The following is a 20509-nucleotide window of genomic DNA, read 5'->3' as shown; positions in this document are numbered from 1 at the left end:
TGAAAGGCACCTCCACCCAGTTAGAAGTGGAAGGAGTGACGAGTATGAGAGCATTGTTCTCTTTGGAGGAGATGGGACTGGCAAAGCACAACAACCAGCCAAACAGCTGACACAGCCTGCACCCACTCCACTCTGTCCTGCTTGACATTGCCCCTTGGCACCCACCTCAAATTTTGGCAAAACATAAGGGCAAAACTCCAGGGGCTGGATGAGTGTGCTGTCAGGATGTGTCCTTGAGATAATCATCAAGGAACTGAACCTCAGCTGGATGCAATGGAAATGTCTCCCTGACCCAAGCCCCTGGAGTGGCTAGGATCTCCCTGGGAACGGGCAGCTCAGGCAGGGCAGTGTGCCCTCCTCTCTGTGCCCCCAGCAGCAAAAGCCTGGGCAGGAAGGCAGCACCACCAGGATGCATTGGGACAGGAAGCTGTTAGCCAGGAGAAAGGGAGGAGAAAGGAAGAGGAGACATTTGGGGCTTTTGTTAACTGCTCTAACCCATCTAGATGGGAGGGGACAGAGGTGACCTGTGGCCCCAGACCCCGTGCCATGGTGCAGGGGAGCCGTGCGGGGCCTGCCGCGAGCACCCGCCTGCAGCCCCAACAGGCTTTGCTTTGAGGAGCTGTTTATAAACAGAGCTGGCGTGTGCTAGGAAACATCTGGAGAAGAGCATTTCCAAGCATTCAAAAGCAGCCCAGATAAAAAACGCTGCTTCCAGCAGGACTTCCCTTGTTGGCCCAGCACAGGGCGCTGCGGCCGCACCTCCCCTGCCTCGCAGCCCAGCAGTCACGAGCCCCAGCTCACAAAGCTGCCATCACACCTTCCAAATCGCTGGGGACAGCGGCCAGGCCAGCAGGGACCCCTCCACCCACCATCTGTACTCTGTAGGGCCTTCTCAGCAGCAAGGGGCAAACAAGTATGGGAAAAACTTTGTTAAAATCTGTGAACTTCCACTCATGTACTTCAGCTCTGGGTTATGGAACAACTTCATGGGATAAGCCGGAAACCTCTGCTAAAGCAGCTGGATGCCCGAGCTTCCAGCCATCCCTCTCTGAGCCACTCTGACAGCAGCCCTGCCAGCCCAAACACCAACTAAAACAAGCATACACTCTCCTACCTCCAAATATGTTGTTCAGCTCCTGAATCAGAACATGGATGGCTGCCCGTGTTATCCCCAGCTGCAGGCACTTACCCAGCTGGCAAACACTACTGCTCCTGTGCAATGAGCAGCGAGGCACAAGTGCACCTTGCTCCCTGCTCCGTGTGCTGCCAGGACTCCCCCAGGGTGGCAGGAGGACATGGCACCTGGCTGTGGTCCCACCAAGCAATCCCTGGCTGAGCTGTCCATCTGGTGGTGCCTGAGACCTGCAGGGCCCCAGAGAGCTGCTCTAAGAGGCAGATGGGATGGGGACTCCAATGTGAAGTATGCAGTGTCCCGATGGGGACAGGGGATGTGCTTGAAATGGCAGAAAGCAAAGGGGAGACCCTGATAGCAGCTTCTGCCCTGCCTGGAGGAGAGGGTATGGGCAGTGGGAAGGGAAGAGTGATGGAAATGATGGCATGGTACATTCAGAGGGTGATGGTGGCTTTCCCCCTTCATCCTTAGCACAAAGTAAGATCACAGCCAAGAAACCTCCCTGCACCCTTCTCCTCTTGGCTAATCCTCACTGTGGCAGGCAGCTGTCAGCCCCTTACCATCTCTGTGTTCAATTAAGATTAACATGCAGGAAAAGGACAGCTCCCCTTCTTCCCTCTGCTCCCACCTCCAGAAGATAGTGCTGCAATGAAAGTGGGCCTTTCCAAGCTTCTGCCACACAAAGGGAGGCAACCATTCGGGGCAACATCCAACCCAGCTCCCTCCTCCTGCCCTAGCAGCCAGACCTCAGCCTGGTGAGCTCAGCGGCTTTGCAACAAAGCAGCCCTTGTTACTAAATGCTTATTTTCCATGTGCAATTGCTAAACCCCTTAACGAGTCAGGGCAGCAGGTTCAGTACCAGCCCATGCCACAGCACCTGAGCTGAGGCTGAACAGCTTGTGCAACCCAGGAAATCCCGGCTCCATGCTTCTCAGGAGCACCATGTACCCAGTGATATGCAGTGGCATCACCAACACAGCAGTAGTCCTTGCCCTGCAGGGGAAAATGTCAACTCGAGGTAAAACAATGCCAATTTCCATCCTAGAACAAAGGGCAGGATGTGTTGGTGTGCACACCAGGACTACCTTACACTTCTCTGATGGGTTCAGGGTAAAGGTCCAACTCAGGCAGACCTTCAGCCCTCCCATGGAAAATACTGATGAAGCAACAGACTGAGCTCTTTGATGAGGACATTAGTAATTCCTTAATAAACTTCTCACGTAATGCACAAATTATGTCTGTACAGTGCTGGTTTCTACCACAGCCCAGCCAGCATGCCAAACTTTTAAAAGGCCTGTATTTAGAGCAGCAAATTGATTCTCACTGATGACATTTCTCCGTGGACTTAGTCCAAAAATGGGAACTCTTAAATAGATGACAAATGACAACTTGTGAACACAGCCTGTGAGCAAAACCTTTCTTTGGGACAGATTTTCAGGTGCGGCCCTCCACACCACCAAACATTTGTACACCCCACACCAGTGCTAAAATCATCTGCAAAACAGAGGTGGGACCACCTCTGGGCCACAAATTCCTGTCTGGGTCACAGCAGTTCCCTTCCATCTGTACAGCAAATGGCACTCATGGCACCACAGAGCAACAACTTGTGTGTGTGAGACCATCCTCTATCAGCACCAGTACAGGAAGGGGGGCAACCCATCCACAGGGACACTCTAGAACACTGTGGGCCTAATTACTGCTAAAATGGCAGATTTCTATTAACAACAGCAAATAAACTCTGTTCTGGCAGTGTTTTCCTGCATGCCTTGGAAGCACAGGCTGCCTGTTCTGGGACACCTTTGCCTGCCAGTGGAACTCAGGAACAGGGAAGATGCTCTCCCTTCACAGAAGCTCACCTGCTGCTTAATATTATTAATACTATTTGTGCTAATCAATGCACAGCTCTGGTTGTCAGATCTCATCCAATTTACTCATTGTTTTAAATAACATTTCAAGTTTGCATCGTAGTGGGAATAAATTGGACAGGTCCTATATATTAATGATATTCACAGTTGTAAACAACACAACCCTTTACCTCTTTGGATAATTTTTTAAATCAGAGGTAAAGCTGAATTCCTGAAATTAATTCTGCTTCCAATTCCTTGCTGGTTCTGTTTGTTCTGTAATTTTGGCTGCTTCTTGGCAGCCACTGCCAAACCAATTCCTAGAACCGTTTTCCCCATGCATTGAACAGGAGTGCTTGCTACAAACCAAATCAAAGTCTTGAAATGGTTTAAAATCCAAAGTGCACAGGGTTTGGGGCTTGCAGGACTGTGGGCAGGCAGCATTGACATCACCATGGCACAAATGGCAGGAACAAATTCTCCTGCCTTTACTCCTGAAGGGCCTGGGGAACAGAACCTTTTGTGGAAGCCAGATCCCTGCTTCCTCAGGGCAAAAGCCCTTGGAAAAGAGTAAAGTCTCCAAGTCAGGGCCACCTGCCTGCATGAAAAGTTCACAAAACCAGGAAAACTCAGACAGGAGGACCTGCCTGCTGGAGATGGTTATCTTCAGTTCTGGAAAGCTCCATCGCAGGCAGCAGCCCACCTGCAGTGTTACATCTTACAACCACCACTGCTGCCTCAGCAAGGGAAAATCCAGCTGCTCCTGGCTCGCAGCTGTCAGCTGTACTTTGGGGATTTTTTTAGATCCCAAGAGAAGGTACAGAATGTACCGTCTCAGCCCAGACTCTGACAGCCTGGCCCAGCTATGGATTTAGCATTAGCCTGCTCACAGTCCAGGATAACTCCTTTCCTCTTCCAAACATCTGACAACGTGACTTAGCGCCGGTGCCGCTGAGGTCCCACAAACACCCAGCACCGCAAGCGCCGCGGCTCCGTGTCCGGAGCTGCACAGTCCCGCTTCCACCCACTAATGGGCCTCTCTGGGTTGTTTCAGCAGCTCTCAAACAAACAAAACTCATGTCACTGAGCACACAGCACACTTACAGCAGCTCCCACATGATTACAAGCAGAAACAAAGCCTTTCCTTTCTACAAAATAATGTCCTGTTTGAGTTCTTCCTAGGTTGTAGGCAGAGGCAAAGGTGAATGGCCTTGCAGCCACACAGAGACCCAAGTGTCGGCCCTTTGTAGTCTGCAGCTGCCCCTTTGATGTAGATATCCCTTCCTACTGGACAAACTTTTATCATTTCCAACACTGTAGATTCCCAAGACGCCTCAAGCTTTAATTAACTTCTTGACATGGGAGATAGCAGTAAAGATCTCACCCAACAGCAGAAATGGAAGCAGTAGCCACCCTTCCAGCCCTGGCTGTGTGCATTCCCGGACCTGTGAAGCTCTGGGACTTCTCCTGAGGCCCATCTTCACAGCAGATATCTTCCTCCTACCTGGAGGGGGTAAAAGCACCCATCTGAGGACCTGTGGGTTAAGTCCTCCCTGTTGCCAGCTGACCATTCCTTCCCAAGGAGACCTTCAAGGGGAGTGTGATGGGGGCAGTTCTGAGGGCCCCAGGTGGTGCTGGCACACTGGTGAGCACCCAGAGCCCACTGCCACTGGCAGTGCCAGCAGCAGCAGTGCTTAGGCAGAGGAGAGGCTGGGATGGCTGTGGGAATGGGAGCAGGGAGCACAGCGTGGCACACGGGCCCAGGGTCAGGCCAAGAGCAGCTGTGCAATCAATACCACTGCTCTGCTTCCTCTCATATGCCACCAGTGTGACCAGACGGGTCTAGAACCAGGAAACACAGTAAGAATAGGGCTTAAGCTCTGCCTTTAGTAATCTGAGAGCTTTCAGGACATTTTGGGGAGTGCCAGAGTATTTCCCCACCCTGTTCCTCTCAATCACAAGGCTGCTTTGAAATGAGGAATACTATCCTTTAGCACCTGGCAGCACTGAGCTCCTGTGTCTGGGAACAGGTGCTGAGCCAAGCTAGGCTGGCAGGGAGGCACAGATAGGTCCGGGCTGCACTGGTGTGAGGATGCCATTGTCATGCCCTGCTGGAGACTCTGCTATGCCCCAGGTGAGGCCCCAGTGCTCACACCTGGCCAGCAGGCTGAGGGGCAGCAGGCCGTGCTTCCATCACCAGCCATGGCACAGCTACACTGCTGGGAGCACGGCTGAGCTGCTCCACAGGTCGGGCATGTACCCACACACCCCCCCAAAGGACAGTGACCTGCCTGCCCATCTGGTCACTCCCATGCAGGCTACATCTGCAATGCTTCTCTGCAGGTTTCTTAGCAGGGCTCAAGAGCACCAGAGAGCTTAGACTTCTCAATTTGACCACGATCTGGCACGGAAGGCTCAGTACAACATAAATATTTATACAGACCATTATCACTCACTCTATGTAGCCTGGTGAGCAGGATTGGCCAGCAAAACTGAACAGCTGAAATGCTGCAGGGGACAACAGGACTTTTAATTAAGATTCTGACTCTGAAGAAGCACCTCCTCGCATGGAAAGCCTTTTGGATGATGCAAACGTCAGAAGCAGAGTCTAATCTTTAGATCAGAATCACTCCCACTGAAGCCAGAGCTCCTGATCTTGGCCACAGTCTGAACCCTCTGCAGGCAGACACATGAGCAGACATAAGTTGGCCTGGGAAGAGGTTCTTCTGCAGGTCAATATTCAAACAACAGCCTGCCAGGGCGAATCTGGTGCTGCCATGGAAAGCCCAGAAGCATCTAGAAGGCGACTGCACAGTACCAGTGTCCTCAACAACCCCACCATGGTGGCAGCCTCTTGTGGGATGAAACTCTGCCCGCAACCCTATCCACAGAGGTGTTGACCATAGCCCATGTCCCACGCTGGATCCAAAAGCCACAGGAAGGACAACATGCCTGACCCATGGACGGGTGCCTCTTTTCCCTGCCGTGGCTGGAGACAGAAACCTGACGCCGGAGGCTCGGACCTCAGATCACTTCCTGCACATGACACAGGCTCCTGCCACCTGCCCCCCTGCATCCAGGGACTCCCTGCCAGACACTGCAAAGTAATCTATGTCCAGCTTCAGCAGGAGCTACTGCTCTCCACAGGCCCCTCCAACTCACCCTGAATGGCCCTGAAGGACAGATCAACTCCAGACTGTGCAACAGTTAAATCCCAGCACTGGCCTGGCAGGAGGGCCGGGAGATCCTGTTGCTCAGAGAAATGTGTTTGTCCAAGACAAACAGTGGCCGGGCATTTTTTCAGCATGAGTCAAGCCAGTGGAAACACTCCCGTGCCATCCTGTTTTGCTGTCTGGAGGTTTCCCCTACCTTCAGGATATGCAGACAGGCTCCGGGATGTTTCCGATTCGCTGTTCTCTTACTCCTCCATTTCCCGTAAATGTCTGTGCCCAGCGCTGCTCACTGCACTGGTGCAGCAGCCTGAGCCTTCTGCAGCCCCAACCTGTGCCTGCAAAGAGCAGCCCACAGCCAGGCAGCCAACAGGTAGCTGATGGAAACAGATGGTGGGTTGATCTCCATCCATCTTTCCCATTGCTACACAGCAGGAAAGATGGCACCCAGAGCCTTTCTGGCTTACTCTGACCCAGGGAACAAGTCCACAGCTCCATCAGCAAGCTCAGGACAGCTCTGCTAATTTGCCCCAGGTCCTCTGATGCTTTGGGGCAGTGCTAGTGCTGCAGAGAGCTGTGTGAAACGGTGAGGAAAATGTGAGTGGCAACGCAGAGACCCCACAATTGCCCTGTAGTCCTCCTCCCTCCCCACAACCATCTTCCCAACTGATGCTTCAAGCCTGCACACATGGCAAACAACACAGCTGGAATTGACACCTGTTATTTCACACCTACAAGATATTTTTTATCTTTCTAAAAGTATAAAAATAGTCAAGAAGTTTTTTTTTTTTACAATGACATCCATGCTTTGTCAGCTCATGTTTGTGTCTAGAAACCCTTTTAGCAGTGAGGTGCGAGCCCCACAGGGTGCAGGGTTTGGCAGGAGGGCAGGTTGGAGTTTGCACAGCTCGCCCCACAACGGGTGATCTGGCGACAAGAAAGATCAAGAACTTGTTTTCACATGAAGATCAAAACAACACAAGAAGAAAAGCACAACATAGCCCAAAGTGACCCAAAATGTCAAAAATGCAACAACAGAAAGTTCAGCCCAAGAATGCAGCCTGTGAGGGCTGTTATTGCTTGGCATGTTTGTCCCCACCGCGGGTGGCAGGAGGGGGAGAACAGAGCTATGGCTTGGGTCAGGTATTCAGTGCTCAGCCCCATGATCCCCTGCCTTGTCCCCTGCCATGCTGAAAGGCTCTCCAGCAGAGCACCCCAAACCTTAATTCAGTCCCCTCAAGGCACACCCAGTCCCACAAACCACATCCAGGCAGCAGATCACCATCCCCTCTCCTTAGTTATGCAGTGAAATAATGCAAAACCCTGCAGAGACAAAAACAAAGTGATTCCACCCTGTACTAATTGCAGGCAAACGAGTGCTTGATTTACCCCGTTCCAGCACCACTAACAACAGGGATCTGCCCTGCTGGGCCGAGCAGCCCCGCAGGCTGTGGCTCTTCACTCCATCCCCCTTCAAGCCCTAACAATTGGATATGATTAACTGGGGCTGGATTTACCATTCTGGGCACCAAAATCCTGTCAGGACACCCAAAGCAGATACAGGAGCCCTCTACTCTCTGAGCATGGTGCCACCCTATGGAGACAAGATCTCAGCATCTGTGCTCCTCTAGTCCCAGCTCTTCCTGCCAAGAGTACAAACCAGGAGAGAGGCAACACTTAAGCCACAGAGAGATGTCTTTTTTCTAGCTCAGAAATAGTAGTGACTTCTGCAGTTTGAGCAATCACATTCTGTCATACGGTTTAGGCTTCCAGGAAGCAATTGGTGGTGATTAACAACCATCAACCCCTGTTGATGAACCTCTCTCTGCCTCTATCCTCTTCTCATCTGTATGCACAAGCAGCAAGAAAGGCTGGTCCAGATCTTTGCAGCTCAGCCTTTGCCCAAGAGTGCTGCTGGTCATGTCTTAAGAGGCTCAGTAGGGAAGTAGGCTTCCAGCAGGGAAGGAAAAGACATACAGACCTCTTAGGCTTTTTTATCTTTCTCCAAGAACTTTTCCATTAGGATTAGCAAATCTAGCCAACCCATCTCAGATGCTCAAACTCAACTCTGCTGAGATCCATTAAGGCATTCTGCACAGTTGGCAGTGGCTGGTGGACCAAGGGTCTGAAAAGCAAGGGACCATATGGCCACCTTCATGCTTGCAAGCCCAGGTCAGCAAGAGTTGTATCTTCAACCTTCCCTGGGGCAAGCAGGAAGTGCACTCCAGGGACACAGAACCTCACTGTTGCCCAACCTCAATCCCTATTCTCTGCAATACTCTCAGCCAAAACTTCAGAGTGCCAACACACAAACAATTACAGCACCTCAGCAGGCAGCGCTGGGCAAACATGCCTCTAGATGTACTAGAGTCCAGGCATGGATTTTGGCACTGATGATCAAGAATTTGTCTCTTGAAGTCTTGTGATGGTGTGTGAGAACAAGTAAACAAACCACAGCAACACTGTATGGTTTGCTCAAGTTTCAGATTAAGTCCCCCTCTAGGGATTAAAGCAAGGAGACCATTGCTCCCCAGGTATTTTTCCAAAGAGCAACCTGAGCTGAAGAGAAGCCACCAGCCACCTGCTGCCCACTCCCTGCTCCCCACGGGAATGGGCTGTACCTGTACACTGGTTGCATTTCCCTGGCAATCCCAATGACTGCTCCCTCTGGGAAGTTGTCAAACTCATCAAACAGGTCTCGGATGTTGGTCTTGTACTTCAGGTCCAAGTCTACCTGGATGATCCGTGTTATTTCTAAAAGCACAAAGAGAAAAATCAGCACTGTAAGACAAGCCTGTAACCTGTGATTACCACCAGCTACCGGAGGAGCTGAACCCAATGAGCATTTGGTGGTCTGCTCCATGGGCAAGACTCAACCAACTCAGAGCAAACACAATCCAGCTGCAACCTCTGCATGAAACAAATAAACTTCAACTACCATTAAGCATTTACCACTGTGTGCTTACTTCAGAAATAATTTCTGGTGACTCCCTGCTTTTATCCACTCCCTCCTTCCTTCCAGAAGACTTGTTTTCCATATAGCTGACAAAAACAAGAACTTCAACCCAGCCTCTCTCCCTTTCTGGAAGTGCTTCTGTAGCACCAGCCCTGCAAAATCCCATGTTTACTTTCAGGTACCAACTCCATGAGTGTTTCCCACCTGCAGCCCAGAGAGCATCCATCCCTGGCCCAACATACCAAAGCAATTCCATCATTGACAACATCAGTTTGCCACATGACACCTCCAGAATCACCTGCACAAACCCATTCGCTCTCAGCAGCTTGCCATGGGCTCCCTGAGGAAGAGATTACAGAGACTGCAGCCCTCTGCCTGCACAGAACTGCTGGTGATCTGCAGCAGCCTGGAAGACTATTATTGATGGTGGAATCCTCAGAGGCAAGGGGGGTTGCAAAACATGGAAGCATCTTCCACTGGCAGTGAGACATCAAGAGCAGGGAAAAGCTGGAGGACATTATTCTCAAGACTGGGCCTAAGTCCTTAACACAGCAAATGCCCCTACCCAAATTTGTCCCAGTCTTCTCTGCAGCACACAAGACTGAAGGATGGAGATGCTGCTGGGGAGAGTGTGTAAGGAGATGTGTCTTGACAAGACTGCTGATCCCAGGTGGATCTGGGGATGCTGCATGGATTGCAGCAGGCCAAGTGCAATGCAGCAAGTACAAGCACTACAAAAGATCAAACCATCAGATCTCCCAACCACGAGCAAAGCCATGGTTATCTTCTGGCCAGGCCAGCTCAGCCCTTCTCAGGGACTGCGAGTGGAGCCATCTCCAGGGCATTATGTAATGCCCCCTCTATTTATATGTGTTATAAAAGCCAAAAGCAAATTGGCCAGGTTGCTTAGCACTCGGCACTAATTGGATTGTAAGGCCATGTCAACATGTTTTGGTCCCACTCATCATGCACAGGTGCCCTTACAGCTCCCTGCAGGCTAGACCTGCCTGTCACCACCACTTCCAGAGCAATTAGCAAACCAAGCCTTCATCATTCCTCCTGCCCAGTTCCTGCAGGCAGGAGAAGCCCTGCCTGCCCTCACCTTCTGCTGCCTGCATCTGCTGTGCCTACGGGCAGGCTTCCCATCAGGCTGGTGTTGCTGAGGCAGTGCCACCATGGTTCCTCATCCCCCCACCCTGTTATGCTCGGGACAGGCCTACTCCTGGCTGCTAGAAGGCAATGGTTCTATTTTCAGCCCCCAAAGCCACCATGGAACTAGAGACCCAGAGGCACTGAGAGCAGCCAGGCACCAGCACAGGAGTGCAGATTTGCATTTTCAAAAGTATTCATTGCTTGGTGTTTGTGTTTCAAGCAGATGCTGGACTGTACAGCAGCTCCCAGACTGTACAGCAGCTCTGAATTTTTTACAGATCTTGCACTAATCTGGGACTCTTGGCAATTGGTCATACCTACCACATTGTCCTCATTTAAGAACTAAAAGGTCCTGTGAGGTTAAGCAAGAAATATACTGCTTACACTGCGAAGCACCCAAGCAGAAATATAAATCAAGGAGAAATAGTACTACAACTTGGGCTGTATCTTATTTTTTTAACACCCACCACGTTCTATCTGCTAAAGGGAAAGGCCATACTCCCTTCAGCTGTCAGTATGGCAATCCTCAGGCCTACCTAGTATTTACCATCACCATAATCCTCTGTTTGCAAAGATTTAAACCCCAGGCACAGTAATTCACCACAGGCTAAAGCAGGTCTTGACCCGAAAGCAATTTCCCCCAGCCTTCTGGACTGCCTCAGAAATGGCCAGTGCAACTCAAGCATATGAATCAACAGAGCAGTGGATTTCTGCAGTGAGGAACAAGTATCCCAAATGCACTAAACCTCCCCAGTGGCTCAAACTACAGTGGGACAAACCCCCAAATCCAAAACATTATCACACTTGAGAATACCCAGACTGGTCACAAAACTCCAGGACAAGAGGACCTTGGACTTACAGCACAAGCTCAGCTCCAAAGAAATGTGGGGAGCCTGAGCCCTACAAGGCCGAGGCTGGGAAGAGGGGATGGGATTCCCAGGAGCATCCCAGCACCACTCACCCTGGTGCACAGCGGCCTCATCAGGTTTCAATTAAATCAACTGTGAGCCACGTCATCCAATTGTTCTCTAAAATTACAGCTGAACACCAACTGCAATCAATCACAGTGGAGAATGAAAGCTGAACTTGGAGGAAGCTCCAACTCCAACCCTGCCTGTCCCAGCACCTCAGTGGGTGAAAGGCTCTGGAGAGTCCCTGTAGCTCAGCCAGCTGTCCCAGAAGCCTCAGCTGAGCTGAGCACAGCTGCAGTGCCAGGCAGGGATGTAGTGCCACAAGATCCCAGCATTGAGACACACAGTTTATTTACACAAACACCCTGGGTTCTCAAGCCTGCCCTTCGTGAGAGGCTTCCCATGTTTGGCTCACCCCAGCACACTGGTCCATGCTGTGCCTGTGCTTCCCCCAGGAAATACTCACTAAGAAATTAGACCCAGAAAGCACCAAGTACTTTTTTTGTTTCGATTTTTTGTAATTTTAGGGGCTTTTTTGAACTGCAACACTGAGACGTAAGTGATCATGAGTGACATTAAGCATCACTTTGCCAGATGCAGCCTGCACGCACAGATTAATGGCCGAGATGATTTCTCTGCCTGGGACTGGCAAGGGGCCAGGCACTAATATTTATGATGTATCATGCTCTTTCACCCTTCTGCCAAGTGCTTTGTCCTGCCTGCCATGTGGGGGTGGAGGAATCGCATGCTCTCTTAGGCACAAGCTGCTCAGAGGGATCCAGCTGGAAATGTGGGAAAAGGCTGAGTGTTCTGCTCAGCAGTAAGTTTTCTAACTTTGCCACACTGTGTAGAACCCTCCACTTTGTTCAGCTCCAGCTCTTCCAGCCACGGCATGGAGAGGGGAACCGTGCCATTCAGACCAGAGATGGTCTCCATTAGCAGTGACAGCTTTATAGCACAGGTTGGCCCCATTTAAAGCTCGTAATCTTTTACTGTAGCCTTCTATCAGCAGCTACAGCAGGGCTGTGCTCCAGGCTTGGCTCAAAACCTCCCCCCAGCCCTGCCCAGAGGTGAATGGCCAGGTTCAGAGATGCCTCACCCCGCAGCATCAATCAGTGAGGGGGCAGAGGCAGGCAGAGGTCATGTCCCTATGCCCTGCTGCCCACATTCTCTGCCAGGACCCAGTGGGGCTATGACAGCACACAGGCATCCCTTTGGTGTGCTGGGGGCACAGCAGGTTGTCTGGATGCTCAGAAAGGCAACCAGGAGCCCCTGTGGCAGCAGACAGCTTCTGCAGCAGGTCTGACAGCCCTTCCAAGGAAGCATGGACTCCAAAAACTGCCCCAAGGCACAGCAGGGGTAGAGGAGGTATGCAGTGAGCCAGGCTACCCCACCACTCGAATGACACTGAGTAGCAAACTTGGTCTAGATGAGCAATCTGATCTACCAGGAGGCACACCTGTCCATGGCAGGGGGGCTGGACACAGATGAACTTTAGGGTTCATTCCAAAACAAACCATTGTAAGACTCTATGAAATTGCTTTTCCCAGAAATGTCAGGCATGATCATGATAAAAAATGGCAGCAGGGGGCACAGGGAGGAGGTGAGCTGCTTTGGTGGATCTAGCCAGAGCTCTGGGCATGTCATGCAGTGAGCCAGCAGCAGCAGCTATTACCCCTGTAGGACCTGCTCCCATTGCTCAGAGCACCTGGGGATGCGCAGCCTTGAACCTGCCCATATAGTAGGACTACTTTCCCCTAACCTGAGATGAGAGGATGGACTCTTAAGAAATGTAAATAGTGGGTTTATGACTACAGGATAATGGATGAAGGGTCAGGTGAAGAGGAGATGCAAAGGCAGGAGTCTGCTGAGAGCAGCACAGTCTGTTCTGCAGCCAAATTAATTTAAGCTCATCCCAACAACTTTCTCTGTATAAGGGTCACTCCCCTGGCAAAGCTGAGTCCAGACAGAAGGAGCAGGGCTGGGATCTAAGTGCTGGCCTTGGCTCCAAACCCTCCACTTCCATACAAACCACACCAGATCCAGGGAAACAGCATGTCACCACTGGCAGTGGAGAGGGGAAGAGCTGTGTCCAGGAACTTAACAGTGAAATGGAGAGCTGCCATCACAGCACAAAGGGCAAAAGCTGTCCAGCAAACATTGCAGTCTGTATTGTTGATAACTGAAAAGTGGTTTAATAGATGTAGAGTAGAAGCAAGAATCAAAATACTGGAAGTGCTGTAACTCTCCAGCCCACTGACAGACTCATGTTAGCACAAGCTCAGCACCCTCAGAGTAAAAAATCCTGCCTGCAGCTGGTCTGGCAGAGGAGATGCTGCAAGCAACAGTGGGATACCAGGAGGGGATAGGACATCACTCCACCAGGCTGCACTGTGCTCAAATCTCACACACACTCCTGAGGCCTGCCTCCAAAACTGGTGGTAATTTGGCCATGCTCCTGCCATCCTCTGCACTGGCACCTCCACCTGTCTCAGCAAACCTGTTTTTAAGGACTTATGCATTCTGATGCTTCATGCCAATGAGGAGAGACTTCTCCAACACAGAATAATGAAATTATTTAGACTGGAAAAGACCTTTAAGATCATAGAGTCCAGCTGTTAACCTGGCACTTGGCACATACCAGGTGGGAGCACCTTGACCTCCCCACACCTCCGCATCACAGCAGTGACTTCTGGAACCAGAGGTACTTCAAGAGGTCAGATCAACAAGAGCACTGCTGGGATTGCTGCCCCAGCTGTGTGACTCAGGCACACCACTTTGCCTTTTCCCACGGAGCCAACACCTGCCAGTCCTGCGACACAAGGAGGCAAGACCCCACTCCATCCTTCAGGAGGCAGAGCGGGGTGGTGGCCAGACAGGGCTGGGACAGGGAGCTGCTGGAGGCAGAGCAGCTCAAAGAACCTTCTGCAGGGCCAGCAGCAGCTGCAGCCAGCATGGGTCACACAGTGCAGCCAAGTGACGGGAGTGTCCCCTGCTGGCTGCAGCTCTGGGTGTTGCAGGGCTGCAGCAGGCTGTGGGGAAGGGCCAGAGGCTGGCTGTTCATTTTGCCATTTGACTTGGACCACCAGAAGGAAGAAAGCCAAGTAATCAAAGCTCTCTGAGTTGGAGTCAGAAGGGCTGGGGATCTCTGGTCTGCTGGTTTACAAATGCTGGGCACATCTGGACAGCTGCCCCTCCACCTCTCTGAATTGTTCTTTTTCAGTCAGGTTTTTTAGCTACCCCCATCGTGACAGGACAAGATCCCAAGGGAAGAAGGAGCTGTAAAGGACCAGAAGAGACTTTTAGAGGGCTGCTTTGGAGCAGGGCAGTGGCCACCAGCTCCAATGGGCAGTGTGCCTGCAGGAGCAACAAGTGGATCCACAAAGCTGCCTGTGCTGGCTGTGAAAGCAGAATCCTCCGCCCTCACTGGCTCAGAGAGACGTGTGGCCAAGAAAAACTCCACTCCCACAGCCAGCACCATGGCCAAGCAAGGATGCAGAGTGGGTGACAGACTCCAGAGGTCCCTGTGTAACCCAGAGGGTACTGCCTAGCAGCAGCAGACAGCTGTCCCTAAAAGCCTCAGCTGCAGCAGGACACAAGAACAGCTGCAGTGCCAGGCAGGGATGCCAGCACCTCAACAAGCCCAGTGTAGAGGCACACAGTTTATTTACACAAACATGCTGGGTTCTCCATCCTGCCCTTCATTACAGGCTCCCTGGGTTTGGCTTGCCCCCTGCACTGGCAGTTGCCCCTGGCCGCTCTCCCTGCTGCTGTCAGCAGGGTTGTCAGCAGCTTCCTCTCTGGCTGTGTGCTCCCCTGGCCAGGCCTTGTTTCCTCCACACACAGCCTCCCCTCTGTGCCCAGGATTAATCACTGCTGCCTGCCCAGCTGACCTTGGCAGCACCAGAGAGCCTCGCCCAGAGGAAGCAGCCAAGGCAGGGGCAAACGTGCATGTGTGCAAGCACGACACGCTCCGCAGAGCATGCTGCCACTGTGCTGGCAACTGGGGGGGCTGCAGTCCCCCTTCCCAGGCCATGGTGCTGCTCCAGAGCCCACCCTCCCAAGAGATGAGGCTACAAAGCACCATCAGCAGAGCTTGCCAAGGTGCAGAGCAGCTTACCTTGCAGCTGCGTGCTTCAACTCGGGTCCTCCCGTCTGCCGTGCAGCCAAGGGTCCCCTCTGCTCCCCAGGACAGCCCTGCAGCCTCCTCCCCATCACACAGCCTCCTTCTCTGCACACAGAGCTCCAGGGAAGTGCAGGGGCCAATGTGCTCCAGTGGCCCGGCTGATAACCAGGTTTCTGCAGCACTGATTAGGCACCAGCAGAGCAGAGCAGTGGCTGCAGCACAGCAGCTAATCAGCCTATCAGCTAATTAAAAAATTAGGCTGTCTGCCAGGGATAGATGACAAATCATTGCTACCACCCACACAGGGCAGGCACCTGGGTGAGCTCAGGGGTCTGGAGCAGCAGCAATGTTCCCAGGTATTGACAGCAGCATCACTTTGATCACCTTGCTCCACACCCTACAGCCATCTCCTGAGGGAAGGGGAAGACTCAGCAGGAGATGGATGTGTTTTGTTTCAGGAAATTAATTTTTCCTGTGCATCCAAGTGTCCCCTTGTAATCCATCAAGATCTGAGGGACTAATATTTAGCACTACTCAACACTTTGGCTCTTAACTGGACTCAAAGGCAGCAACATTGCTAAGCATGCAATAGGTTTCAGGATGGAGGTGGAAATGCTGTTTGCCTTGTATTTAATATATGCTACTGCTGGGGGAGGAGTGTGGAAACACTTTTTGGAGCTGGAGGAAGAGCAGCAGGAAACCTTTTAATCAGACAAAATAAGGTTTGATTCTAGGTTGCTATAAATTACAAAAGAGTGGATGGAAAACTGCAAAGTAAAGAGCAAGTGAAATGGAAAGGGAAACCAAAAAGAGATAGAGGAAAACAAATTTTCTGGGCTCACATCCCAGTTAACTGCACACACTGGGGGAAAGGGCTGCAGGCAGATTTTGTCCTTGTTTCTTCCTGCTAATCTCTAATGAGCTATGGCAGGGCAGGGAGAGGCTGTGGGGGAGAGCAGCCCTGGCATCAACACTGGGTGACCCCCAGCAGCTCCCAACCCTTTGGGAATGGGGCAGCTGGTCTGGCTGGGGAGACAGGAGGGCAGCACCCACCACAGCACTGGGTGATGAGACCCTGCTGCTCTGTGGGAGCGGGGGGAGCAGCCAGTCCTGGCCTGACAGATCTAGGACATCCAAAAATAATCAATGGTGACACTGCGGCAAGGGGCAGGCAGTGGAAACGATGAGAAGTGACACCACCCCCGGGAGCTGCAGGCCACACTGGCCCCAGAGGCAGCAGTGCTGCAGGGAAGGGGTCTGTGCTGTGATGCAGCACCCAGGAGGCTTCCAGGCACTTGCTGAGCAGCAGCCACATCCCCCTCATCACAGCAGCCCTTCCTGGCACCTCCTCCACACCAGGGCTGGGGCCAAGGAGCTCTCCTGCCAGGACAGGCCTGTCCCACAGGCAGCCAGATGGGGTTAGTAGCTCATTTCAGCAGATGTGGACCCCTCTAAAAGGTCACAGGTGCCAGTGTTTACCTGGGGTGAGCTTATTCAGAGGTCTGCTCTTGTATGCTCCTGAAAAGCATAATGAAAAAAACTCTGTCAGCACAACAGGCTCACCCCAGCAAGGAACAATGGCTGGCTATAATAGCTATCCCTATTGCTTGCAAAATGATCACTCCAGCGTCTTCCCTTCCCATCACAGGACTTGACATAAGTGCATGCTGCTCAGAGACAGGCTGGGAAGGGAATCTGTCTGTTTTTCATGTGCTTGTGGCACAAAGCAGGGAGGGAGGTTACGAGAGCACATCAGAAACTATTAATGCTCCCTCCATCCCTGTAAAGATGGAAAAAATTTTGCCAGAAAGCAAACCCTTCAGCTACTGCAGCATCCTTTGGGAACTGTGGTTTGGGAGCACATGGCTCTGGAGCCAACTCCCATGACTCCACCACAGAATCCAATTTTCTGTGCCTTTTTCCAACATCTCCCCGTTGGTAGCACACAATCAAGCCTGAAGCATCTGGGACATGGGCACTCTCCTTCCATTCCTTTCCCACCCAACAGCTGCATCTCTGCATTCCCTGATGTGGTGGGGCTCAGCAATGATGGCAGTGCTCAGCCAGCAGGAAAGGATCAGGAGTGACGCACATTCAAAATGCTCACTTATTACAATTATTACAGTGATTTGCTGAGTTCTCTGGGCAGTTGCCCTGTGCACCAGGAATTGCTCTGCAGCTGACAGGAGGAAGAAGGGCTAGTGGTGCCTCCCCATCTCCTCTGCCAGGCTCCACCTCAAGACCTCTGATGCCCTGTGTGATGCAGGATGTGTGCAGTGCAGCTCTGCATGTGGGTGCTGTTGAGGGGACACACCACACATGGGCACCTGGCACCCTACAGGCAAACAGAGTCTGACCTGGGCAATCCCATGCTGTGGATTCAAACAGTGCAGATGCAACAATGAATGCTCATGCACACATCCCTACCAAAGCAATCAACGTCTTCAGGATGCTGCCTGTAGGACAGAATTCCTCTCCAGAAGGACAGTAGCAGAAGACAGTTACTAGTCGAGGCATTATTCCAGTACACAGACTGTTTTCCTGGTACCTCTGTGCTTAACCCTTCCCCCAGCTCCCAGGCTCTCCACCTCCACAGCCAGTGCCAGGAGTGCTCCAGGTACCCAGCCTTGGCACAGGCAAAATGCCCTGAGACAGCACAGCACAGCTCAGCTCAGTGCCTGCTCCAACACGTCTCCTGGCTGGCCTTTGCCTTCCCTCCAGCTCTGCTTGGTGGGAAAGGCATAAGCTGATGTTCACAGAGGCCTCTGTCTCTGGGCTGGTAATCCCAGAGCAGACAAAGGCTGATATCAGTTGCGTGGGAGACCAAGCTGGAGCCAGCAGCTGGATCCTGCTGCAAGCAGCACCAAACCCCAAGTAACTGAGGCTTGGTCATTATCAGGCTGCCTGGACAAACATCATTATAATCTAGTTTATATTAACTATCAGTACAGCTGTTGATAATGAGCTGGAGAAATTGCCCCATTCAGAGTCTAAAGCCAGGGAGAACACTGGACTTCCCATGGATCCTGATGTGTCACAAGTGCTGTCTGGACACCTGCTATGAAGCCAGGAAACTCTGCTACCTCCAATTTGTCAAATACCATCTTCAGTCACGTTCTGCTGAATACCCTCACTCCATGTGAAGCACAGTACTGTCAGCCAGGTTTCTGAGCCTCCCCTGAACTAATGGGACTCCACTCCTCTAAGGTGGCAGAGATAAGCCACAGAGCTGCTTCTGTGTCATGTCTCATTTTCCCTCTGCTCCTTTTTCTCCCACATGGCCATCCTGGTGCAGCACCATCAGCAACACCAATGGAGTTGAACATCAAGTGACAGTTTTCAAAACTCGATCCAAGCTGCTGGATGCTGCTGGCTCCTCCCTTGGCCCACCAGCTCCTGAGGAAGAACACCTGTTAAACAGCTTTTTTCTAAAAACTACCTTGGGCCAAGAATGGGCTTCAAGAATTCCCTGGGGAGCTCCCAGCTTTCCCAGGCTGCCCTTCTGTCACCTCAACTCCTCCTGCCCTCACTTGTGGCACCAGGAGTCTGTCCCTAGACCTTGCCTGTCAGACAGACCTGATCAGACATTACTCCTTCATGTACCCATAGAAGGGTGATAGAAAGCCTGTTGGGCTGCCTGAAGTTACACAACTAAAATGACAAGTGATAGAGGGATCAAAGCCAGTCAGGAAGGAAGAGGTCCCCTCTGGATGAGCATACTGAAAAGGAAAGTGAAAAGTTTGTTCTCCCTCCTCCTCTTTGCAGTGCTCTGTAAGTCTCAAGACCATTTCATGCTGGCATTGTCCTCATCCTGGCAGCTCCTTCTAAGCTTGAACCTGCTTGTCCTCTCTGTGTAACTTTCCCCTGACTTCCCCCTTGCAGAACCATTCTGATGGATCAAGCACCGCTCCAGCTCCCTGGGTCTGGCCACACCACATTAAAACAGGATTTATTAGCCTCGAGCACAGACAAGAGTTATGCAGTCTGCACTTCTGCGTGCTGCATACCAACTCCCCAGCTGGTTTAAATCAGATTAACTCCACTGATGTAAGACATTTAAGGCAAGAGTGTTCCATGATTTACACCAGCTAAGAAGCTGTTATATTATAACTTGGCAGCTGCAGGTTTTAGATGTGAAGTTTTTTGGGCAAAGATCCCAAGCAACAATAAACGACAGCAGCAGAGTGGCAAACCCTATTTAACCTCAGTGCAATGTGCATGCAGCCAGCACATGTCCCACAGAAGTCCCTAAAAAAAATAGAAACAACCTGGTGTTCAGTTTTCAATGCCACCAGTCTGCAAAGTCAATACCCCATCACAATCCATAGATTCCAAACAAATCACTAAATCTTTAATCTATGGAAATGCCTCTCTTCAAAAAATTATATATTTGGTAAACTGAAGCCTGGCAATTTTAGTAGAAAGGTTGCTTGCTACTGAAAAAAGCACTATAGACTGATTAATGCAAATGAACACACCAGGGAGTTTAATATTCAGATCAGGGCCTTCATTTCTGCTAGAGGATGCTCAAGCTTCCAATCAAATCTGGATTCCACAAAAAGTGGTGCCAATGCTATGGAGCCAGATGTGTTTGGAGAGGTGCACAAAAAGTCACAGCACTAAGGGCAGGACACAGCATTCAAAGCAGAAGAAATAGTAAAGAAATTCACCAGGAAAACTGGTAATACTGCCTGAAAAAGAGGGTTTGGTCCTTTCTCCTCCAACTTACCAAAGTGCTTTCTCCAGACCAGTAGATACCAGCTTGTCAGGTCAGGAGGGCAGCAATGTGCCATTCCCACATCACCTGCAAGTCTGCGAGTGGGCAGCACTTTCCTGGTGCCTCTCACTCAGTGCTGGCTGCACAGGGAGGAGACCCGTGAGCCCTGCCAGCACCATAAATCACCAGGCACCCAGCACAGTAAACCTGACCTCCCTGGCAAGGGAAATATAAATCAGCTTTACTAGCAGCTTCTGAAACAAAAACTAAACTCACTAAACTGTAAAAATGCCTCTTTAAACATCCTGTGCCCGGAACAGACCATTGAAACCCCTGTCAGGCTGAGGGAGAGCAAACAAGCTTTCCAAGAGATGAGGGTTGATGAACTGAGAAAAGGCATTTCAGACTGAGCAGCTTCTTGCTGGCAGGCAGCACGACAGGGATATCTTTAGCTCACAGCAAAGACAGAGTAGGGAATCAGGAGGAGTGAATTAGCCAGCA

General features: G+C 51.4%; 1 protein-coding gene across 1 annotated transcript in view; it reads right to left on the bottom strand.

The window, feature by feature from the left end:
* Positions 1 to 20509, bottom strand: part of XXYLT1 (xyloside xylosyltransferase 1) — a 32002-nt gene that overhangs the window by 3636 nt on the left and 7857 nt on the right. Inside the window, exon 3 of the mRNA XM_021536792.3 lies at positions 8768 to 8900. Within this exon, the coding sequence (XP_021392467.3) occupies positions 8768 to 8900 (133 nt within the window). The remainder of the gene's footprint in view (positions 1 to 8767; positions 8901 to 20509) is intronic.

The sequence above is a fragment of the Lonchura striata genome, chromosome 9 (assembly GCF_050655825.1).
Source record: "Lonchura striata isolate lonStrDom1 chromosome 9, ASM5065582v1, whole genome shotgun sequence".
Lineage (NCBI taxonomy): Eukaryota > Metazoa > Chordata > Aves > Passeriformes > Estrildidae > Lonchura > Lonchura striata.
Note: the sequence above shows the minus strand (reverse complement) of the source record. Positions and strands in the feature narration are given on the sequence as shown.